At 49.8% G+C, this 25,580-nt stretch overlaps 1 protein-coding gene across 4 annotated transcripts in view; it reads right to left on the bottom strand.

The window, feature by feature from the left end:
- Window positions 1-25,580, bottom strand: part of SFXN5 (sideroflexin 5) — a 1,315,749-nt gene that overhangs the window by 713,477 nt on the left and 576,692 nt on the right. For all 4 annotated transcript variants that reach the window (XM_085642762.1, XM_085642761.1, XM_085642760.1 and 1 more), the window contains exon 6: window positions 3,702-3,727. In XM_085642762.1, the coding sequence (XP_085498888.1) occupies window positions 3,702-3,727 (26 nt within the window). The remainder of the gene's footprint in view (window positions 1-3,701; window positions 3,728-25,580) is intronic.

A 25,580-nucleotide genomic window follows, 5' to 3' on the forward strand; every position in this document is an offset into this window, starting at 1 on the left:
TTACTATACATATTTGTGTGCTCCCCTTAACTGTGGTTATGGGAGGTCAATCCCCTCCTCAAACCGAATGAGGGAAACTGATGAACTCTCTAGCTTTGCAGGAAGACAGCCAAGAGGTTGGCAAGAGTAATGGCTGCCAAGTCAAGGCTGGGCAATGTAGGCAGAACCAACCGTGCCCAACCACCCATATTCATGGTGTATGAATCACAAAAGGGAGGGGAGGGGGGGTCTGAGGAGACTTAAATCCCTGTGAGGGTTAGCTCCCCAACCTAAGTATGTGATGTATTCCTGGTGTAACCATGAATGGGGCGTTGACCCAAACTTCACCAGCGGGTACCATTTATATATGATTCTGATCACACTATGAATACTGGTACAAGGTTTATTAGGTCTGGCGTTTTGGCTATTACTCAAACTATCTGTATAATATACCAGCTTTCAGTGGCCTTCAGCCAGCCCTCCTCGTCCATTGGTCTGCTGTTGTCATTCAAATGTGTCTTTCACCCACTCCAGCCAACAGCATGAGGCAATGGGGTCATCCCCCGTCAGCCATTGGCTAACTTCACCGTGAGTAAAGGCCTTCCGCTCTTTCACAAGAAGCTTTCATCACACAAAGTCCCTTCAGTGACAGGCACTACTATAGTAAACTATGCATTTTGAGACTGAAAACTTTTTTGGTTTTATCTATTTTTTTTATTGTATTAATGAGGGTAGAGCAGTTGCCGAACAATAACGTTTTACAACAAAATGACAAAAAAAACAAGCACTGACAAAGCAAAAAGCTGTTAGTTTTGCCAATGCTTCTTGAGGGCAGAGGAGCCAAGTCAGAGCCACCCCCTACAAACGGAGTGTTTTCAGTTCATAAAGCACACTTATCCGAGGCTTGTGTGAGGCCACCTGCGGCATCTCTGTGTTTTTCACAACACGTGACTGGGGTGATATCACCGATTCAATAATATAAACAATTCGTTGATAACACACAATCCCTGGCATCATAGGAACTGGTTCATACACAAAAGATGCTTGTGGCAGTTCTATACATTTATAAACCAATGGCCCCCAGATCTGCCCCACCTCCACCCAGATGGCAACACCAGCACCGGCTGGCTGAATGGACCCCGAGTCCTGTGACCATTATCTGTGAGAAGCCATCAGGCAGCTTGGCAGCGGCTTCAAGAGGGGGAGGCGGGGTGTTAAAGGACTACAGCGGTGGGTGGAGTGCTTAATGAGCACAGAATGACACCATGACACCCTTTTCATCCAATTACCTGCCGAGGCCTTAGGGGATGCTGTGACTGCGGGCCATGGTCCTGAGATCCGCAAGGCTACCTGGACCTCCACATCACAAGCTGGAAGAGCGGGCCACCGCTGCGTTCTCTCAGGCCACGTTAGACATACACCCCTCTCTGGCTGAGAGTGTGTCTGGAGCATTTATTTATGTACAACTCATGCTGAATAGAAGTCTTCAAAAATAAATTAATATTTGTAAACCTTCACATATACAAGTAGGCCACATACACACGGTTACCTGGAAGGGTCATGCTAGGGGGCAAACTCTGTGTGTGGCAAATTTGAGCTTATTCTGAAATTTGGATCTTGAGTTGACAACTATTTTTTTTATTTGGTGATATGTCCATATATGTGTGGATTTACGAATATCAACTGAGTTTTGAAGACTTATGTTTGGAACTGGTGAGCCCTGATGAAGTCTATTGATGAAACACGTGTTGGCTAAACCGAAACAACTGAATGGCTAGGGTTCTCCAAAGTCAGTCCTGGAGGGCCGGATCCATGCCAGATTTTTAAGATAACTTCATTTATCTAAATGGGGATATGCTAAAAATCTGGCATGGATCCGGCCCTCCAGGACCGACTGTGGAGAACTCTGGGCTAGGACATAAGTTCTGAATAGAGAAGAACTGGATTAAGTTTCGCACTGACGCACTCTGAACCATGTTTGAAACACGTACCCAGGGTTCATAATGGCGCCCTTCAGGGCCTTCGTTGTATTTGATACCTTTGTGGGGTTTGGTCACAGTTAGGTAGTCCCCCTTGGAGCACCACTAAATTGAATACATCATTTGGGAGGTCATAATCTGGGGTACGAGCGCCTATACCGTCACCGGCTACCTGATATTATTTATGATTTATGGATACGTTTTAGGCTGGCTGCTGTGTTCTTAGATGTGTGTTGAGGGCCCTCAGGAGTAAAAACCGCTTGTGATTGGATGCTGCCCCTGTCAGGTAGCTCTCAACCACTGACTGACGATACTGTAGAGGGGCGTGACTTAGAGACCCCAAAACAGAAGCAGTTGTTTTACCTACACTGGTTCGACTCAATTTCTACGCAATTTAAATAGCACCCTATTCCCTAATTGAACAGTATGCAATTGATCGACCTTTTAGGGCTGAAAAACCGAGTCAGCCACGCAGTGAGTTTCACATAGGAGTAGCAGGTCACACAGGTTGTCTGCAGGGATGCGCCTAACTCAAGGAGTCTGCGCCCTTGGCTCAGAGCTGGATGTCTCGGTTCTGTGGAGAGTGAAGTAAGCCTGGCAGATGGGCGCACATTGTTATGTTAGAGGTGTATAGAGCTCTTGGTTACTCCAACCGGTGTGTCCCGGCGCTAGGATTCCCCCAACAGATGCGAAATGAACCTGACCCGGACTAAGATAAAGTCGGACCTTACCCTACAGATTATCATGTACGGACACTTCCGTACGTACCACCGCTCATCGGCACCCGGCGGAGGGGCAGCTGTTCGGGAGATGTTAGTATGTTACGTAAGTCTAGCGCCGAGGTTTTAGCCCTGATTTAGAGGAGCGTGGAAGGAGTAAAACAAACAAAACTGCAGCTTTACCGTCCGCTGAGGGTGACAACACCCCACAGACCCATCCTAGAACACTTTGAATACATCAGGGGATGTGGTCCGTCGGCTGGACTGCTGACTTTGGTGCTGGAAACCAGGGTTCGAGCCTCGGGGTCGCGTCCACATCCTGTGATTCTGGGCATATCACTTAATCTCCCCGTGCCTGAATGTGTAATGTAAGTACGGTGCTCGTGTAAAGCGCTCCAATACCTTCGGGTCGAGTTCGAGCTATATAAATATGCACCAAAAAAAACACTAAGGCACACGGAGCGCGAGCTGGAAAAGTAAACAGAAGAAGCAAGAAAAAAAGAAAAATGCAGCAGCACAACGAAAAGTAGGCATGTTGTAGTGCCCACAGTAGGCAGAGACGAAGCACGAGGGAGCCGGGTGAAAGTTTCGATGACCGGGTGCCCAGGATAACGGGGAGACTCGGAGAGAGGTGATGCTGCCGAGCGAGGACCACTACAGCGGCCGCAGACGCAACGCTCCGAGAAGCTGTTCCCCATCTCACCGCTAGGTGGCAGAGCACCCAATGGGATGAAGAGGCACAGGCGAGAAACAATGCAGATGAGCGCGTTCGGTGATCGCCGCGAGAAAACTGGCTCCCGGATTGATCGCGTGGGCACTGGGCAGGGATGCTCCTCAAATGTGTCTTTTAACTAGAATAGTTAGGATGTTTCATTCTCTTGTTTCTGCCCACCCTCTTCTGTAGTCTTGAACGGCCTGGGGTGGGGCACTTACAGCAAGTCCATGACGGTAGGAAAATGAATGTTTAAACATCAAACATTTCATTGGTTAAATACGCTTTTGTAAATGCACTGCGCATACTTACTATTGGGGTCCCAAAGGGAACATAACCTGCAAAATAAAAAGAAAGAAAACTGCATGAAATCGACAGATTGTTACTAACACTTCTTTGCACCTGGGAAACGTGGATTTTTCATCTTTAATAATGGGCTAGTGAGGCACTTCCGGCCATAGCCCCATTCCAGGGGCCCAGAGACAGGAAGTGGCGTGGAGCCCCCGCTACCTCCAATGTTCTAGTCTGCTAGCCATGTACGGTCTCTTACTGCTAGTTACCGCATGCATGGAGGTTCCTGCTTACTGCCAACATGGTAATACCGCAGGTTTACCACACTGTGATGCGGCTGTGCCAATCAACGGTGCAACCCCCCCCCCCCCTCCCCTAGTGATGCGGCGGCTTCTCTAGCGTTTGTTTTTTAAATAACAAGCCTTTCAGAGGCATCTACAATGTAACTTCATAAATGCAACTTTAAAAAGGAAAGGGAAAATAAATCACCATTTAACTAGACACCCAACTACAGGCAAAATTAATAGCAGGTATTTAAATTTTTTATAAGAAATAGAATGGAACAAGCACACTTCAAGCAGGATTGAAAGGAACTATTTTTCAGGGGCGGCTCCTTCACTAAGGCGGAGGCGCGTCGCCCCACTGCTTTAAAGCAGCGCAAACGAAAAATAGAATGATGAAAATGGAACGTTATCATCATTTTATTTTTTGTATTGCAGTGGCAGTGCAGATAGCCAGGGTAGGATGGGCGGGGCCGGGGTCCCCTGACGTCAAGGGAGGAGGACTGGTGGCTGCACCTTAATTGCATGATGGCTTGGCCAGCCGTCTGGGGCCGACCAAACCATCATGCGCACTTTGCATGTTCTCCACAGGCTGCATTGTACAGCCGGACTGGAGAACATGCACAGCCTCCAGTCCATATCTGAGCGCCGAACCACGGCAATCAGACCAATCACAACGCTGCTATAAGACAGCGTTGTGATTGGTCAGGGTATTCTAGGAGGCTGTATGCTTCCTGGTTCCCGCTGAAGGGCAGGCGGCGGCTGACGACGCAACCCCAGAAAAGTTTTCCTTTTCTTTTTTTTCTTACCTAACCCCTCCGCCACGCCCCCCCCCCCCACTCCCTCGCCACCATTCCCTACCAGCCACCACTGCTATTTTTCTGAAGAAGTGAACAACGTACTTAGGCGTTGCGAAGTCACTCAAAGTGAAGGAAGCCAATAGCAAAGATGGACTCACCCATTGCCCCGTGGTGTATGGAGTGGTGGGCGGAAGCAAACAGACCAATGAAGGGAATTCATCCCACATCAGGAAGAAGCGTGAGGAGGACCCAATACTGGCAGAGCCCAATAAAGCTCTTGATACATATGTAACAAGTAAACAAGCATTGGCAAAGCCAATAGGTCTCACCTATGTGAGGTTTTTGCTTTGTCAATGCTACGTGGTACAGCAACACATCTCGTAGGCAGCATGACTGAAAGATAAAAAAAAAAAGGTGCTATGATGGCGTTAGCACTGGCCTGGTCAGAGGCAATAAGGAGGGCAGAGTGGACCAAAAAGCACTATGACACGGGCAGCGGTGTGTGCGTCATTGTGCTTTTCTGTTATAGAACCTTTACAGGTTGAAAGATAGATTAACTACCTATTTATCCATGGATTTTGACAAATCTTCCGAACCAAATACAGATATTGCAGTTTGCAAAAAAAAATCCACAAGCGCGCTGACGCAGCCGTTTTCATCCGTGAAACACCTGTTGGCTGTACCGTCCGATCACCAGCATGGCACACTCGCTTCCTGGATTGACAGCAATATTGGGTTTATTAGAAAGCTGATGAACAGGACATGGGAGTCACGTTCAGACTCTTGTAAATAAAGACTTTTTTAGACTGTAACATTTTGGTACTTGAGTTGAATTAAGGATTGATTAAAAAAAATGTACAAAATTACTTGTGACAAATAAAGGTGTCTCTGAGGAACAATGAAAGGCTAAATGACAATATATACTTTTGACTTGTGAAGAATATACTGGAAGTAAAAATGTCGCTTGGATTTCAGTTTATAAACCAGAAGGGTTGCTGCCCAGTGGGTGAAGCAGTGCAGGGCCAGTGAGAAACTTTACAATTTAAGGGTGACCGCCGAGTCCCAGAATTTCAAACAAGTCAACGTTTTTACTTTTATGACTCAGAAAATTGTTCAGTTTTCAAAAGCTATTGAAGGCCACCAGGAACCCTCGAAGTTCGATACGCCACTGTCAATTTCTCGATTTAGCCTTCAGTTTTGGTGGGAAAAGCTCCAAAAGGAAAAAATAGAGAATTTGAAGCCACCTCGGTTGCTTCACCGAGAGTGTTGAATTGCTGGATCACTCAAGGCCAATGTTTCATCTTTGAAATTGTCCCTTTTGTGGTTCTCAAAATCCTCCAGTGTGTCCGGAATGCACCCTTTCCCACGATTGGTGGGCAGTTTGTAGACTTAGAATAGAATCCATCGATCTCCCTGTAAGGACTTACAGGAGCAGGGAGGGTAAAACAACCCCCGGCGAGAGAGAAACACACCACACCAGCAAGGACCCGTCACAGGAGAAACCCACTGCACACCCAGAGTGGATGGTGGTGTAATAATGTTCTCAAAATAGGGGCTGAAGTCTCTAAAAGGACAAGAAGCCCACTGACAATATATACATCAGGAGCACCCGTGAATGCGTACACAGGAAGGGAAGGCAGCGGTACTCGTTGGGTATCTCAGAGGAGATGGTGGCACCAAGTCTTGGAGGCACCAGTAAACGCCCGAGGCGCGGAAACACCCAGGGGACAGTCAGGCAAAACAGCTGCAGCAGCGGGACCAAATCGAGCAGGGGCGGCTGGTGACATTTGAAAGTGGTGGGCGTAAAATGTGTGGTGGAGCACAAAATCCCCTACGTCTGAAACCCTCTAGTCCAGGTCAGCCGGTGTCCATCCAAAAACACCGTACTTTTTAATTTCAGCCATTCCGTGCCTCACCCCAGTCTCCAAATTCTTACTCTAATATGTGCCCCGCAGTTATTGCTTAGTATTTTCACCACACTGTTATTAACATGTTCTTCAGGTACATCTTGTAATCTACCGTGTGCCACAAAAGAACAGAAACATTAACTGACAAACAGCAAAAATATTAGTGTGATGTTTCATGCCTGGAACAACAGCACCACGCGCCTTTATGCAGATTATTAGAACCATAGTAGTACAACAGCTGTAACTATGCAAAGTGTAATAAAAGTTGCGTTAATTAGAACTGCTCTAATGACGTTCTTCACCGCACACTGAAATATTTTGCCGTGCTCTTAATACATTCCACATTCCAGTTGCAACACTGAACGTCATTTACAATGCACACCTTAAAAGCACATGCAGCATGCGAGGCGATTTTCACATGTATGGATGGATAGAAACTTGTAATTTGTAGAAAAATACTGGATGGCCATCACATTTCCATTAGTCAGCCATATTTATTTCAGCGTTAATAAACACGCCAGAAAAATGTAATAAATATGAGTTACACAGCAATAAACAAACTATGATAGATTAAACAAACACTTTTTTCCTAAATGTAAGATTAGCGGGTTAGGAGATAATCAAGACGGCCCACGCACCCAATCCTGCACTTGCTGGGTGTTGCCTCAAGGAGGAAAAACAAGTAAGGGGGCAAGATGGCGTAAAGTTCAGACCACGAACCAGCCACGCATCCATAAGTGCTCAATGAAACCGTATTCCTTAACGTTGTAGGGGACTCACTAGGGTGGGGGACCTTTGGGTACAGACAGGCAACAAACACGATGTGTAGGTGAATGGCGAGACCTGCAGCCTATATAGTGCCTCATGCCGCACTTAATTCAGGCACCGACAGCAGGTTAACACTGCACCGGTACCCTAATGGCCAGCAATAAACTGCGATCCATTTTCTCAAAATGTATCTGACTACTAGATCAGGGACAGGGTCCCCGAAGGTACCGTAACTCTTATCTGTAGCACTACAGAACTGCGCTATCTTCAGGAAGAAACACACCCGAACATAAAATACTAAGCCTACATGTAGTGAACACACGGACTTACGCACGTCTAATAATATCGATCCCGGCTACCCTCCAGTCGCGGCTCGCAGGGGGGGGAAGTCGCGTGTGGTGGGGTAAGTCGCGCGGGGGGTGTTAAAATAAAAAATTTTAAAATCCTACCTGAGGTCCTCAGCACGTCCGCGCCGCCTCGGGTCCGTCCGTTGGCGCCTACAGCCCACCTTACCTGACCGCCTCTGCCCTCTTCAAACTGGAGCTGACGTCGTCACGTCAGCGCTGCAGTGGCAACCCCTCAGTCTGTCAGCCAATCCTGGCGCTGCTGCAGCGCCAGGATTGGCTGAGGGCACAGCCTACTCCTCGCCCGCCGCCTGCCCATTAGGAGACCGAGGGGCTCCTAATGGGCATGCGCAAATCCGTGAAAACACAAGTGCGCATGACTGGGCACGGGCTAAAAACTAGCTCACCATGCCCACACATGCGCACTTGTGCTGTGCTGCCGCAATGCATGTCAGTCAACATGACGCCGGACCGCCCACGGTCCGACGTCATGATGACTCACTGACATGCATTGTCAGTTGAGTTCTCCGTCCCCACCCTCGGCATCTCTGAAAGTAAACTAAGCGCGGGTGGTGCGTGGGCGGGGGGCTACGCCCCCACGCCCCAATGGACGCACCGCGCCTGAAATCGAGGTAGGATCATGGAGCGCAGGCATCTAGAAGGAAAGAAGGGAAGACAAAAAGGGACCAGGGGAAACACGAACTGGGGAAGGGAGCAAAACAACAAATGGGGAGGGAAAGCAATACGGCGACGAATAAAGCGAGAGTGAGAACCGTACACGAAGCGGAAAGCTGCCAGGCCCATCTTGCGAGTTTGTCGTCTTTTTTATAGTGACCAGGAGGTGCTGTGCTGTCTCTGGTGATCTTGACCTGGAACGGTCTGTTCTTGAGCCTCTATGTGAGAGTCTGCACCAACAGCTGGAAGACCACAGCATCCAACCTTCCCCGTCTTTGTGAATCTCAGACAGAAACGGACAGACCTGCACGGATGCCTCTTTCCCAGTGTGTCGCTAGATGAAATGCTGACGGTGAGACCTTCATTGCAAGGACCTGCTAAAATAGTTTTGTTCACAGAACAAAGCTCAGAGTGGGACAGGATATCTTGCCTGCTGAGTCTGCACCCCACCGGGTGAAGCCTCAGCACCTTGTACTGGTCACCCGTAGGTGGAAAAAATGGTTAAGTTCACCATTTTTTGAACAACTGGAGAAGTTCCCTCGGTCACCCACAGAGCCGCCAGGAGCTTAGAGAAGGCTTCTAGGCCAAAGGCCTCTTTTCAGCCAAGGAACATGGTGCAGGGTCCAGGGCACAGCGGTCAGCTGGGCCTTTCTGGAGACAGGAGTTCTTCTGCCTTTTGTATCCCTGTAGAAGCAACAGGAAGACAAGCACTTGATCCACGGGAGCAGCGCCAGTCCCTGGGTGCTGGCAGAGTCATCATCTGTTCAGACCTTTCTTCCCAGGACAAGGAATGTCTTGTGTAGGAGGTGATGAGACGCCAGTGGAGGTGGTGATGAGACGCCAGTGGAGATGCTGATGAGACGCCAGTGGAGGTGGTGATGAGATGCCAGTGGAGGTGGTGATGAGACGCCAGTGGAGGTGGTGATGAGACGCCAGTGGAGGTGGTGATGAGACGCCAGTGGAGGTGGTGATGAGACGCCAGTGGAGGTGGTGATGAGATGCCAGTGGAGGTGGTGATGAGATGCCAGTGGAGGTGGTGATGAGACGCCAGTGGAGGTGGTGATGAGACGCCAGTGGAGGTGGTGATGAGACGCCAGTGGAGGTGGTGATGAGACGCCAGTGGAGGTGGTGATGAGACGCCAGTGGAGGTGGTGATGAGACGCCAGTGGAGGTGGTGATGAGAAGCCAGTGGAGGTGGTGATGAGACGCCAGTGGAGGTGGTGATGAGACGCCAGTGGAGGTGGTGATGAGAAGCCAGTGGAGGTGGTGATGAGACGCCAGTGGAGGTGGTGATGAGACGCCAGTGGAGGTGGTGATGAGACGCCAGTGCAGGTGGTGATGAGGCGCCAGTGGAGGTGGTGATGAGACGCCAGTGGAGGTGGTGATGAGACGCCAGTGGAGGTGGTGATGAGACGCCAGTGGAGGTGGTGATGAGATGCCAGTGGAGGTGGTGATGAGACGCCAGTGGAGGTGGTGATGAGACGCCAGTGGAGGTGGTGATGAGACGCCAGTGGAGGTGGTGATGAGACGCCAGTGGAGGTGGTGATGAGACGCCAGTGGAGGTGGTGATGAGACGCCAGTGGAGGTGGTGATGAGATGCCAGTGGAGGTGGTAATGAGATGCCAGTGGAGGCGGTGATGAGACGACAGTGGAGGTGGTGATGAAACGCCAGTGCAGGTGGTGATGAAACGCCAGTGCAGGTGGTGATGAGATACCAGTGGAGGTGGTGATGAGACGCCAGTGGAGGTGGTGATGAGACGCCAGTGGAGGTGGTGATGAGACGCCAGTGGAGGTGGTAATGAGACGCCAGTGCAGGTGGTGATGAGACGCCAGTGCAGGTGGTGATGAGATGCCAGTGGAGGTGGTGATGAGACGCCAGTGGAGGTGGTGATGAGACGCCAGTGCAGGTGGTGATGAGACGCCAGTGCAGGTGGTGATGAGACGCCAGTGCAGGTGGTGATGAGATGCCCGTGGAGGTGGTGATGAGATGCCAGTGAAGGTGGTGATGAGATGCCAGTGGAGGTGGTGATGAGATGCCAGTGGAGGTGGTAATGAGATGCCAGTGGAGGTGGTGATGAGACGCCAGTGGAGGTGGTGATGAGATGCCAGTGAAGGTGGTGATGAGATGCCAGTGGAGGTGGTGATGAGACGCCAGTGGAGGTGGTGATGAGATGCCAGTCTTTTCCTATGCACTAGTCAGTGATTGGAGAATTCTCTACACTCAATCCTGCCAATGTTTCTACAAAATGATCTTCTCCTTTTGCTGAAATTCCTTTCTCTTGTTACTGCAAACCTTCCCAGAGTTTCTTATCCAATATAGTCCTAGAGTTTCTCTAGTTGAAGGGGCATTTTCTCTCTTTGTAACTCACTTTCCCATGGTGATGAGATTTCTTCTTTTCTGGCAGAGTGAAACCATTTTGCGTTGCTGCAGGGAGCTCAGGCAGGCTAGGGTGACTCTGGGCATGAATGGTTTCAGTTCTTCAGATACCCTTTGGGATCTCCACTTCAGCAGGAAGGACTGTGAACGCTGCCATTTGTTTAGCCTGGTGCGGCGGCCCCCCCTCCCAGATGCAGAATCCTTTACAAATGGCCACAGTTAACAACCCCCAGCCTTCCTGCTGCCAGAGACCAACCTATTGTCCTACAGGATAGGGACAGTTCACAGCAAGCCAGGGTTGAGTGCTTAGTCTCTGGGGCATAGTCACTCGACAAACCAGTTTTAAGGCAGTGTGCGATAAGGCAACATTGAACTGCCGTTATCAAAATCTACTTTCAGCATTGAGGTAGACATTTATAAACAGGCAGGAAATAACTGACTGCAAGCACTATCCTTTTGCCAGGCGAAGATATAATAAAGTGGCTTGTAATTATAATTTGGCATGCTCACAGAAAGTGTAACTTTACCTACACAGTGACGAGCATCTGTTTGTAAGTGTTCATGATCGGGCAGGGGCAGCTCCTCCGTTATGGCGGGGGAGCAACGCCCCCCCTGCTGAAAGCCAGCAAAGGCAACCGTCAAAAATAAAATAATAATAAAACATTTTATATTATCAGTTTAATTTGCGGCCTGCAGGCTGCCAGGCAGCGGAGCCAAGGGAGGAGCGGGGACAGCCACAGTGACGCTGCAGCAAGCACCAGGGAGGGGGGAGTGGTGGGCACTGCTAAGTGCGCATGATGGTTTGGTAAGCCCCAGAATGGGCACTTACCCTTTCTCCACATAGCTGTGTTGTACAGCTGGGTGGAGAAACCAACACAGGCTCCCAGTCAATGTCTGAGCGCTGAACCGAGGCGCTCGGACCAATCCCAGTGCTACTCACATGCTGGGAATGAGCCAACACATTACCAACTTGATGACTTTCAATCCGGGTTCAGACCTGGAAACAGCACTGAAACCACCCTCCTCCACACCGTGATTGATGCCCTCCTATCCCTTGACCAAGGCAAAACCTGTCTACTAATCCTCCTAGACCTATCCTCGGCATTTGATACGGTCAACCACGAAACGCTCCTTGATCGCCTCAAACTCCAGATGGGATTGGATGGCACCGTTCTAGAATGGTTTAGGTCCTTCATCCAGAATCGCTCGCATAGAATCCGCTCCCTCTCCGATCACGGTTGGAGTCCCCCAAGGATCAACCTTGTCCCCTACCCTCTTCAATCTTTACCTTGAACCGCTCACAGAGGTGCTACGTTCCGCCAACATCGCCTATCACATGTATGCCGACGACACGCAGATCTACATTAAAATCTCTTCCCCTGAGGACATTCACTCCCTGAATGAGGCCTTGAAGCTGACGGTGCATTGGCTCACCTCTAAACCAGCTCAAACTTAACGCAAAAAAAACAGATTTTCTCCTTATCTCCCCACCCAAAACCAACTCTGACATTCAGGAATGGATCAAGGCTATCACCGCGTTAAACTGCCCCCCTACCATTGTGGACTCTGCTAAATCACTGGGAATAACCCTAGACTACAACTTGAATATGCGGGGACATATCAATTCGATGGCCAAAACTGCTAGATTTCACCTGAGCTACCTAAGACACCTGAAACCCTTCCTCGACACCCCCGACCTAAAAATGGCAACCCAGGCACTAGTCATCTCCAGACTAGAATATGGGTGTTCTACCGTCGCAGGCCTACCCAAGAACTCTTTGGCCCCATTGAAAGGCTGCCTCAATGCCACCACCAGACTCCTAACAGGTTCTAAGAAATTCAACCATATCTCTCCCCACCTCAAAGCTCTAAACTGGCTTCCCCCCGAGGCCAGAATCCAACTTAAGCTGGCTTGCATCATTCACAAGGCTCTATACTCCAAATCTCCAGCATTTCTCGCCCAGAAACTCGTGATACCCGGAGGAGCCTGAAATTCACGATCCGCCAGAGACCTTCTCTGAGGCCGCCCCAAGAATATGGAACTCAATCCCGCCCACCATCAGAAGACTTCCTTCTTTGGCACATTTTAACAAGCACTGGCATAGCCAATAGGTCTCGCCTTTGGGACCTTATAAGTGTTTAGCCATGCAACAGTTGCATAACTAAATACTTATAAGGTCCCAAAAGCGAGACCTATTGGCTATGCCAAGCAGCCGTGCAGCCTCAAAAGTGATCTCGACTGCGATCAAACATCAAAGCGGCTGTGCGGCCGCGAAAGTGAAAGTATTCGCGGCCAAGCGGGGCGCGCGTGCCCGCGCACATGCACTGTAGCTCTAGGCTGGCCTGGTAGCACTTTTTGGAGCCCTCTCAAAAAGTCTCGCCAGACCAGCGCATGCGCTGGGTCAGGCGAGACCTAAAAAGGAGGCCAAAATTTTCGTTATGGGCAAATTCCTCGCTTAACTCCTGCATTTCAATCACCGCAACAATTTGTTTCTCTTTCTGTTACGGCATTACCCATGGCTCTTCCGGATGACACCTACTTGGCACTTCTGGTCATCCCATCCGGGAATTGAGACAGCTGTCCTCTCATATAATGCATCTACCTGTTTTTATCCCAACTGTATCCAGGATATGCTCCTGCCTATTATTTCTTCCTTGTATAATGCATCTACCTGTTCCTACCCCAATTGCATACACCCTTCCTAAGGCTGTTTTTTACCACCTGTCAATCCTGTAAAGCGCTCCGATACCCTCACGGGTCTGGTTCGCACTCTATAAAACTCTAAAATAAATAAATAAATGTGAGCAGCGCTGGGATTGGGAGCTGGGAGCCTACGCGGTGTGTGTGCAGCAGTTCCTGGAAGGAGGCGAGGATAGGGAGGAAGGCGGCGGCCATCGGGACAGGTAAGTGCTTTATTATTTATTTTCTTATTGTCTTTTTTTTTATTCCCCCTGCCCCACCACTTCACAGTACTAGTTGCCGCTACTGTGATCGGGATTTATGATTCCTTAACATCTAGCATATCAACCACTTAGCCTTGTCGGGTTGCCAGGGATATTTTAGGGGTGCCTTAGCTAATATATAAAAGTTTTTTCTACATGGCATAAACTCTTGCCCTTGCTATGTCACATTAAAGTGCGTTTAAACCGAAGTCCAGCCGAAGCACCATGGTACTCTCTGGAGCCATACATTTTAGCCACATGTGGGTGGTGTAAATACACACGGCCGCCCAAAAATGACATTTCGTTTTCAAAGCATTTGTGCAGTTTCGGCACAAAACTTACATGGCCTCACCGGAGAGTTAAAGGCACACTTTGATGCAGACAACATATAAATGCAGTTTTTGGGACCGAGCCCACGCACGTGGAACTAAATGACAGTGTCACTGTGCAGTCATAATACCAGCTACATGTATAGCCTGTAAAAGGAGACATATCTGGGAAGATGCATAAATCCTGGGAGTGCAGACAGGAAGAGACTATCTGAAAATGAGAGGTTTGCTAAGACAGGGCTATCTGTAAGGCAAGCATCCGAACAAAGGAGGCGACAAAAACCACCAGACCTCGGTAGTGTCTGCGTCCTATAGTGAGGTTCTTCGGCGTGCCTCACTATATGTTGTAGTCTAAGCAGGCCAGTGTTACACGAGACTTCAAGCCACAACTGAAAGAAATTTTACAGTTCTGAGCAGAGGAGTATGGGAAAGAACCTTCTGCTTCCTGGAATGATGTGTGCTCAGGATGCAGAGAGGCTGTCCAGGGAGCTACAGTTGAGATATCTCTGTACGTGTGGCATCCCCATAGCCAAGCCTGGAGAGCAGCACCAGGTGTGTGGCATCCCCACAGCCAAGTCTGGAGAGCAGCACCAGACGTGTGGCATCCCCACAGCCAAGCCTGGGGAGCAGCACCAGACTTGTGGCATCCCCACAGCCAAGCCTGGGGAGCAGGACCAGACGTGTGGCATCCCCATAGCCAAGCCTAGGGAGCAGCACCAGATGTGTGGCATCCCCACAGCCAAGTCTGGAGAGCAGCACCAGACGTGTGGCATCCCCATAGACAAGCCTGGGGAGCAGCATCAGACGTGTGGCATCCCCACAGCCCAGTCTGGAGAGCAGCACCAGACGTGTGGCATCCCCACAGCCAAGCCTAGGGAGCAGCACCAGACGTGTGGCATCCCCACAGCCAAGCCTGGGAAGCAGCACCAGACGTGTGGCATCCCCATAGCCAAGTCTGGAGAGCAGCACCAGACGTGTGGCATCCCCACAGCCAAGCCTGGAGAGCAGCAACATACGTGTGGCATCCCCACAGCCAAGTCTGGAGAGCAGCACCAGACGTGTGGCATCCCCACAGCCAAGTCTGGAGAGCAGCACCAGACGTGTGGCATCCCCACAGCCAAGCCTGGGGAGCAGCACCAGACTTGTGGCATCCCCACAGCCAAGCCTGGGGAGCAGGACCAGACGTGTGGCATCCCCACAGCCAAGCCTGGGAAGCAGCACCAGACGTGTGGCATCCCCATAGCCAAGCCTGGGGAGCAGCACCAGACTTGTGGCATCCCCACAGCCAAGCCTGGGGAGCAGGACCAGACGTGTGGCATCCCCACAGCCAAGCCTGGGAAGCAGCACCAGACGTGTGGCATCCCCAAAGCTAAGCCTGGAGAGCAGCACCAGACGTGTGGCATCCCCAAAGCTAAGCCTGGAGAGCAGCACCAGACGTGTGGCATCCCCAAAGCTAAGCCTGGAGAGCAGCACCAGATGTGTGGCATCCCCACAGCCAAGTCTGGAGAGCAGCACCAGACGTGTGGCATTCCCACAGCCAAGCCTGGGGAGCAGCATCAGACGTGTGGCATCCCCAGAGCTAAGCCTGGAGAGCAGCACCAGACGTGTGGCATCCCCATAGCCACGCCTAGAGAGCAGCACCAGACATGCGGCATCCCCAAAGCTAAGCCTGGAGAGCAGCACCAGACGTGTGGCATCGCCAAAGCTAAGCCTAGAGAGCAGCACCAGACCTGTGGTATCCCCAAAGCTAAGCCTGGAGAGCAGCACCAGACGTGTGGCATCCCCAAAGCTAAGCCTGGAGAGCAGCACCAGATGTGTGGCATCCCCAAAGCCAAGCCTGGAGAGCAGCACCAGACGTGTGGCACTCCCACAGCCAAGCCTGGGGAGCAGCACCAGACTTGTGGCATCCCCACAGCCAAGCCTGGGAAGCAGCACCAGATGTGTGGCATCCCCATAGCCAAGCCTGGGGAGCAGCACCAGACTTGTGGCATCCCCACAGCCAAGCCTGGGGAGCAGGACCAGACGTGTGGCATCCCCACAGCCAAGCCTGGGAAGCAGCACCAGACGTGTGGCATCCCCAAAGCTAAGCATGGAGAGCAGCACCAGACATGTGGCATCCCCAAAGCTAAGCCTGGAGAGCAGCACCAGATGTGTGGCATCCCCAAAGCTAAGCCTGGAGAGCAGCACCAGATGTGTGGCATCCCCACAACCAAGTCTGGAGAGCAGCACCAGACGTGTGGCATTCCCACAGCCAAGCCTGGGGAGCAGCATCAGACGTGTGGCATCCCCAGAGCTAAGCCTGGAGAGCAGCACCAGACGTGTGGCATCCCCATAGCCACGCCTAGAGAGCAGCACCAGACGTGCGGCATCCCCAAAGCTAAGCCTGGAGAGCAGCACCAGACGTGTGGCATCCCCAAAGCTAAGCCTGGAGAGCAGCACCAGACGTGTGGCATCCCCAAAGCTAAGCCTGGAGAGCAGCACCAGACGTGTGGCATCCCAAAGCTAAGCCTGGAGAGCAGCACCAGACGTGTGGCATCCCCAAAGCCAAGCCTGGGGAGCAGCACCAGACTTGTGGCATCCCCAAAGCTAAGCCTGGAGAGCAGCACCAGACGTGTGGCATCCCCAAAGCCAAGCCTGGAGAGCAGCACCAGACGTGTGGCATCCCCAAAGCTAAGCCTGGAGAGCAGCACCAGACGTGTGGCATCCCCAAAGCCAAGCCTGGGGAGCAGCAACATACGTGTGGCATCCCCACAGCCAAGCCTGGGGAGCAGCACCAGATGTGTGGCATTCCCAAAGCCAAGCCTGGAGAGCAGCAACATACGTGTGGCATCCCCAAAGCCAAGCCTGGGGAGCAGCACCAGATGTGTGGCATCCCCAAAGCTAAGCCTGGAGAGCAGCACCAGACGTGTGGCATCCCCACAGCCAAGCCTGGAGAGCAGCACCAGACGTGTGGCATCCCTACAGCCAAGCCTGGGGAGCAGCACCAGATGTGTGGCATCCCCACAGCCAAGCCCGGGGAGCAGCAACAGACGTGTGGCATCCCCACAGCCAAGCCTGGGGAGCAGCATCAGACGTGTGGCATCCCCAAAGCTAAGCCTGGAGAGCAGCACCAGCATCTCTTATGTCAAGCTCCATCTAAACGTGATTCCTCTAGTCGAGCTACTATTGACAATTTTTGGTGTTTTGGGAGCTAAGGAGTTTGTCTGGGATGAAACCGAGGAATCTGGTGATTTTACGGTTATACTTGCAGTTTGGACGTTTTGTTTCATTCACCAATACTTGCGTGGCTCCGATACCAGCAAGGGTCATGTTCGCGCTATAAAAAGCTATCTAAAAACCAAAATATCTGAAGGAATGAGTGCTAGGTGCTGCGGGAGCACAGAGTCATGTGACATATGGTGAAAGGAATACTGTTCATACATACGGGACTCACTGAGAGGTAAGAGTAAGAGCAAGAAAAGAGTAAGAGTAAGGAATGGTCAGACAGGGATGTCATGGAAGAACCAGAGCTAGGGTCACAGCTAATCAATTCCGGGGCATGCAGGGAAGTGGGCACACAAAGCCTCCTCCTGCACTCATTGGGTGTTGCACTCTTTGCAAAAGCAAATTGCTTCAGCTTCTTTGATGCCGATTAGTTTGTCGTCCCATCAATTTTGTTCTCTTCTTCACTCCCAGTTCCATTCCCATGTTCCCACTACCTTGACTATTCGCATATGAAGTCCCTTACTTCCATCTTGGATGTTGGATGTCGCCTTGCCTCTCTTCCTCGCGTCCAGGGTTCCAGTCCGGATTCAGGTCTGGTTTGGAGTTCAACATTGTCTCCCCATGCTGACAGTGAGGGGAGATCCTTACAATTATATTGCGAAAGACATATTTTCCTACTGAATAGATCTGCTCTTTTTCTAAGAGTACCTAGGAGAAGGTCCTGAGGCGATGCCCGGAGCCTGTCCTCAACCAAAGCCTCTGGTGGCTCTACCTAACCCCATCTTCCATGGTTCATCATTGGGATTTTGTTTCTGCTGTTCTGGCTGGCACAGGTAGACAAGCAGGAGTTAGGGAGGTCCAAATCAATTTGGGTTTTGATGGAGGCATCTCTTGCTTCAAAACATGTTTATACATCCTCCTATTTGTGTGAATCCTTTCTACGTTTAGGCGCCAATTACACGCTGTCTCTCTGAGATATCTCCTTTCCTCCTATTCCTTAGAATACCATGGGGATGAATGTTTAGTTCAATCAGCTTTTTTTATAATTTGGGCAAAATTAATTAATATCAGTTAACTTCCGTCATTCTGCAGTGGAGTTTATCATTGAAATCAAAGTAAATTCTATATGTTCTTGACCAACGTATCCCTTGCGGTGCTGTTCACAGTGATGTACATGGGGTAATGATGTCTGAGTGCAGCCATAGGGGCAGTTCACGTTTAGTGTTTCTTAACAAGGGTTATTATTTACAGAGCCTGCTTTGAAGGACGATGGAGTAGGTGGCCGCCCCTCCCTGTGTGATGGAGTAGTTGAACTCTCCTCCCTGCGTGATGGAGTAGTTGAACTCCCCTCCCAGCGTGATGGAGTAGTTGAACGCCCCTTCCTGCATGATGGAGTAGGTGGCCTCCCCTCCAGTGGCGGCTGGTGAGATTTTAAAGTGGTGAGAATGAAAATTTTTGGTGTCGAATGGCGCGCGAGCGAGCGCAGCGAGTGAGCCCGAACCACCTACGGAGGGTTCGGGGGGGTTCCCCCCCCCGAGAAAATTTTGAAAAATTAGCAGCCAAATGGTGGATTTTCAAGACTTTCGGAAGCCATTGTGCTTAACAGAAACAGGCCACTGCCTCCCCTAAAACTATCATAAAAGCCGACCAGCTGTGTTGACCCGCTGGCTCGCTTTGTTTTGCTTGACATGTTTCTGTGAAAGCTACGGTACATTACGCTCAACCGCGCACATAAAACTATAATTATGGACCAGGGAGCAGTGAGGGGAGGGATGGGTCCGGGCAGCCGATAGGGAGTAATGCTGCGAAAACATTCGAGTATTTGTAAGGCTAAATACCTGTGGGATTGAGTGAGCTACGGTTCAGATGACTGCCCAGGCGAGGTACTCCCAGCCTTCGCTCCAGGGCTCGGGCCCTGCGAATCCTCTTGTTTATTCACCCCCGCCCCCCACACGCTATCCCCCCCTGCACATTTATCCTTGGCTTGTCACACTAACCATCTCAGGCCTATGGCGTTGAACATAAGCTTTCCCATAAGGCAACCATTGGCATTCAGTCACAAAAGTATAAACTTGTACAAGATTAGAGTTAACAAGCTAAAACACACCCCACCTAAATGGATCTAGGCTATTCACAGTACAAATCTTCTACCCACGAGTTTTGGTGGAGAGTGTAGCCAACAATCATTGTCTATTGCGCTAATCTGTGAAATTCTGTGTAAAACTACCCATTTACAGACTTTACCACTGTACAATAACTATTCACCGTTAAAGGGATATTGCTTTTAAAATTTGTTATCCCTATAAATAAGGCAGTCCTACTACAGCCTCTGTTGTAACTTTTCATAATAAACAGACCATGGCATCTGACTTACATTTTCCCCAATGAACCATTCAAGCTTATAGCCTTTAATGTTAGCTTGTCCACATAACCAACTCAGGTGCACTTATTTTGAATTTATGCTTTCCCACAAGCCTACAGTCATAGCATTACACATTCGATCAAATTTACAGGTGGCAAATTAACATACAACCCCTCTGAAATGGGAGTTCCATGGTACAGTCTTTTATCTCAAGGGAAAGTCAGAGAGTGTGACCGACACCAAAATCCTTGTGCACTTATGATATCTGTGAGATTATCTGTAACAAAATACCTGTGTATGGATTAAATAACAATACACCCATACAGCCCTGTTGAATTTAGAATGTGCTTTTCAAGATAAATAAGTCAGTCCTTCTGCTTTTCTCATAACTTTTCATAGTAACAGATCAGACCTATGGCATCATTGGTTTGGAAATTCCAAGATTACAAAACTTTCCATGATTGCCCTACTGAATGCCATGCAGAGATTCTCTCTTTTACAGCCACTGTGGCCCTATCTAGGAGAGATAAAACAAAGTATATGGTGCATTCAGGGCTGGACGGTCCATTCTGCCTCTAGCATTTACCCGATGGGCTACATACAGGGTAGATGGCTGCTTGCAAAGACTGATACTAGGAAAGAACAATGGTTCTGTTGGGTCAGTCCGAGTGAATACCTTAAATGTTTTGGCAGACACAAACTATGAATTCACCTGCAGTGATAATTAACTAAACACCACAGGTTCCCTTTATGTCCAGTGTAACCTATGTTTTGGTTTTTCATCGAACACACACAAGTACAACTGGTGTACCATCTAAAACTGAACAGCGCATTGCTCGGGAGCAGTGAAACAAGTGGAAATACACAAATTCACAGTATGTGCAATATAACGTCGAAACGCCAATGCCCTTTATTTCAATTCTTGTTATGCAAAACCTGCATGATACGCTGTATTCTAATCTGGACTAATGTTTAAAGTAATTAATGTCCATTGCAGTGAAGCGTTTCTAAAGGAACATCTTCGATTTTATACTGGGACCTGGTACATTTTCAACCCTGCATGCTTGTTTCTATATTGAAGAGCAGTCGATGGCTCCTCCTTTGATGCAGTGGCAAGAACGGTTTCCTCATGAGAATCTGCTAAGTATATGGCAAGTACCTATTTGTTTGCTGCATTGTACTTTTCAGTCTGCCAAGGTAAAGAAAAAAGCACACCAATACCTTCCACAGGCTATATTGAATGAACTTCAACAAAAAGTAATAAGATGAACCTGGACATTGTCTGCTGCGCATGTTTACAACTTAAAGCTTTCTATAGCAGATGGTCGACCTATGTTCCTTGAGTGCCCTCACTGCAGTGACGCGTTTCTAAAGGATGCAATGTATACTTCTACTTGGACGACTGACACACGTTATAAAAATATGAACATCCGTAGATGAAATCAATACACAGCCTGCACAACCTTGTTTAAGCCTCATTACTAAAATGACTCTTTTTGTAACTAGTCCTTTACCTGCCTATCTCGCGAGCATGTGGCCTTTGCAGCATACGGAGATGGAATTAATAATGCATTATGAAGCGTCGCACATGGGCACCCTATGTCAATACGTTTATCGTACAGTCACTAAACGATCCGAATCACTCAGGCAGCAGGCTCAGCTGTAACGCGGTGGGCCTATAAGTTAAAAACTGCCAGCCTGGGCCTCACCTGGTGTGAACTGTTTGAGTTCACAAGTCCTTCCTCCTACTACTGCCCTACTCCGGACAGCAACAGGACACACTGACTGCCTCGCCTCCTCGACCTTGGTTCTCCGCTCTGCAGTCCATCCATCTGGAGTGGAGAGTAAAATGGCTGATACTCCAACTGCCGACTCACGCACGCGGGAAGCAGTCAGATCGACGTCATCGAGCCTGCGCAGACGGTCAGGGGTGGGGTGACACCTTGACAAGCTCTCCTCCACTCTCTGATTGACGTGGAGAGTTAGCGATCCCGGGCTTGTATTTAAAACGCCCGGGGCTAACTTAACTTCCACGTCATCAGGGGGTGGAGACTGGGCCTTCCAGCTAGGTCTTTGCCGAGCTGATGACATCACAGCCTTCAGGGCTGTGATGTTGTCGGCCCGGCAAACACATAGCAGGCTTCTTTGGGTCCGGGAGCAAATCAGTCACGTGACGTGACAGCAGAGCTGCGCCAGTATTGGTGAGACTGCAGACTCTGCACTGCAGTGAGACAGTGCCCCGTGTTCTACTTTGGGATTTTTTTTTTATAAAATAAAATGTGATCTAAGCAGTCCCTGTGTTCTACTTTGGGGATTTAAAAAAAAAAAAATGTGATCTAATCTCTCCTCTTGAGAAATGTACCTGGGGCGGAGCCCCGACGCCCTCAAAGACAAACCGCCACTGCTCCCCTCCCTGTGTGATGGAGTAGCTGAACTCCCCTTCCTGTGTGATGGAGTAGGTGGCCTCCCCTCCTCTCCCTGTGTGATGGAGTAGTTGAACTCCCCTCCCTGCGGGATGGAGTAATTGAACTCCCCCTCCCTGCGTGATGAAGTAGTGGAAGTCCACTTTCTGTGTGATGGAGTAGTTGAACTCCCCTCCCTGTGTGATGGAGTAGGTTGCCTCCCCTCCATGTGTGATGGAGTAGTTGAACTCCCCTCCATGTGTGATGAAGTAGTTGAACTCCCCTCCCTTCATGATGGAGTAGGTGGCCTCTCCTACCTGTGTGATGGAGTAGGTGACCTCCCCTCCCTGCGTGATGGAGTAGCTTAACTCCCCTTCCTGCGTGATGGAGTAGTTGAGCTCCCCTCCCTGTGTGATGGAGTAGTTGAGCTCCCCTCCCTGATGGAGTAGTTGAGCTCCCCTCCCTGACTGATGGAGTAGTTGAGCTCCCCTCCCTGTGTGATGGAGTAGGGGACCTCCCCTACCTGTGTGAAGGAGTAATTGAACCCCCCGTGTGAAGGAGTAGTCCGGTGGTAGCAGGAAAGCTTGTGATACTTTTCAATGATTTGTTTATCCAGGTCTGTTACAAATATAAGAGAGATGAGCTTTGGGTGAGACCGGCCCTGCTAACCAGTGGCAGCTCCTCCACTAAGGCGGAGGAGCGTCGCCCCACTGCTCGTTGAGCAGTGGAAAATAAAAATAAAATGATAATAACATGAAGTTCTCATTTTTTTTTCCTTTGCGACTCCGGGCGGGGCGGAGTGGGGCTGGCTCGCCGCAGAGGGAGCAGGAGTGGTTTGCACTCTCTCCCTACATGCGCATGGCGCTATAACCGGCCCTCCAGGGCCGGCCAAACTGATGAGGCGAATGCGTATGCGGCGGCAAAGCAGGTAAGTTTATCTTCTTTTTTTCATCCGACCCTATCACCCCTGTTCAGAGACAGCCGCCACTGCTGCTAACTCAACCCAGCCATTTATAGATCTGCAATTGAGGGATGATTTTTTATCTTTGTTTATTGAGGACAAATAATGGGAATCTCATATCGGTTGAGCATTCTGTTGAGAGTCCTATGGCCTTCTAGTGAGGCAATGTGGCAGAATTCTGATGTTGAGGGAGATAGGGCAGCCATGTTTGTTTTAAATTCTTCACCATCAAGGAGCTGTGTTTTCTCATCTGCAAGAAGAGAGAGGGTTTCTGAGAGGACCTTGCAACGAATGGTTCACCATAATGTCCAAGAAGCAATGTTTTCAAGCTGGTGTCCCAAAACATCTCTGAAATTCTTGAAGAGGTGCTACTGAGACCCTCTGGCTGGGTTACATTTTCCACACAATCTTCCAATCTCTAAAGGGAAGGATTTCGTTTTTTTCTGTTAAAGAGCGTAAAGCCGCAATAAGGGATCGTGAAAATAGAGGGCCTGCTTTAGAGCGGTCAATGCGGGTTCAGAGAGGAGGGTTTATGGCTGTAAGTCCCTGTTGAGTGGATGAGTGCACTCCTGAGGAGCGGCTGTAGGACCTCGTCTGCTTGGCCTGAGGGATAACAAGAGTGCGTTAAGCGGGGGGTGGGAACAGGGAAGGTGAAGGCTGACCAATCAGAAGAGGAGATACTGAATCACATGAATACCCCTAAACAACGCGATGAACCTGACAGAGGACCAGTGATAATCCCGGGGTGCCTAAAGGAGGGGGTACAGCCTCCAGATCCTGTACACAATGATGATGGGACCTTCCATGCAGGGCGGAAAGCTATACTGGAAGACGACGCAGTCCACACATGGCCATACTGAAGGAAAGAAGACTGAGGGACACGACAGCAAAGAAAGGAAGGGGCAAGTATCTTTCTGTTGAGATGATGGAAGGAGGGTGCAGGATTGTTAAGTAAGCGGTGTTTCACAGCATTGTGTATTCAAGGAACAGTCCCAAAGCTGACAACATGTTATATCAGAAAGGCCGAAATTTGATACATTTTCATTTATTCAAAGTTTCTCCTACCCCATCTCTGCCACTTTTCACCAACGTCAAAGCACTTCGTGGCAAGGAAGTTGTACAGAGGGTCAGTCAAGCCCATGAGGTGTGACTGGCCATGGGTTCTCATGCGGACGTCGATGGCTTGAAATGTCAATAGCAGAGGAAGCCCCTAGTCTGTGTTGAGGCTTAAAACAGAGTTCATCATCTAACAGCAGCCACCGGGTAATGCTAGAAGGCGGTTTAGCTCCAGATACAGCAGAGATGCTGGCAGCCTCGACAGCGAGCCTTACCGGCTGCCAACATCTCATTCCTTCATGATGGCAATCACAGGTTGGAGTTATTTACGTATCCCTTTTACCGACATATTCCAGCTGCCATCAAACATCTTGACTAGCAATGATAACACCTGGGGGCGTGGGGGGAGAGGAGGGGCTGGGGCAAACGAGAGCCATGTCTCCATGAGAAACCATGCCGAAGGACCGGTTTGCCAAATCCGGCTTCCGCCTCAGTGTCAGACTCCGCACAGTAACACGTAGAGTGTATGAGGGCCACGCCAGGCAGCCGTGCGGATCCTGAGTGGTAGCAGTTTGAGAAATATTTTTACATAGACTTCTGCCGTCACCCCGCACATACCTCTGCACATAACTTAACATTATTTCAATGTTTCTGGTACCTTTGTAGACAACAACAATGACTTCACCTCATCTGACCATAGGCATGAGTGAGGGGAAAAAGAGGAGTACAGACCCTGAAATATAACAATACACAATTCTCTAACAAGGCAACATCCCTGGAACTAGTTCCACATTTCGCTATAAACCAGATTTATTTTACAGGACATTATTGGCATGTCCATCGGTGACACAACTTCCAACAGACGTCAAGACGTCCATCCATCCTGTGTCTGCCATGTGAAAGGAGGACAGTACAGTCACTGGAGAATGCCCTCTCTGACGTCATCTGTTTGGGGAAACAAAGCACAGTGAACTTTGACCCCGTCCCACACAGTTCGCCCCAGTGGAGCTAAGGTGACCACCTGACATGAAGGCAAATTTAGGACAGGGACGTAAAAATTCAGGACCGAGGGTCAAAATGCAGGACAAAAGATCCATTTTACAAACATCTGAGGAGATCAGGCAGGGATATAAAGGAGGTGAAAAGAAGGCTGGGTGCAGAGAGGAGCTCGGCCCTTCTGTCTGGGCGATGGTGCTCAGGGTGAGTGGCAGGCGGTGCGCTTCATGCCCGTGCCCCCTGTGAGGTGTCAGCGGGTGCGTGCTGGGACAGATCAGGGGCTGGCATAGGTGGCGGCCATAAGCAGCTGTGGTGACGTCTGCCACCCTCACAACTACACTGTCAAAAGGATTGCAGCAATGACTTCACAGAGTCATCGGGGCATCACTACATTTACGTTTATTACGCCTTTCTTTTTTCTTACGTTCATTCCCATTTCGCTTTTTCCTTTCATTCTTATTTCTCTTTCTTTTCTTTCCCTTTCTTTCGTTTCCA

This window comes from Triturus cristatus, chromosome 2_2 (genome assembly GCF_964204655.1).
Source record: "Triturus cristatus chromosome 2_2, aTriCri1.1, whole genome shotgun sequence".
In the NCBI taxonomy this organism is placed as follows: Eukaryota; Metazoa; Chordata; class Amphibia; order Caudata; family Salamandridae; genus Triturus; species Triturus cristatus.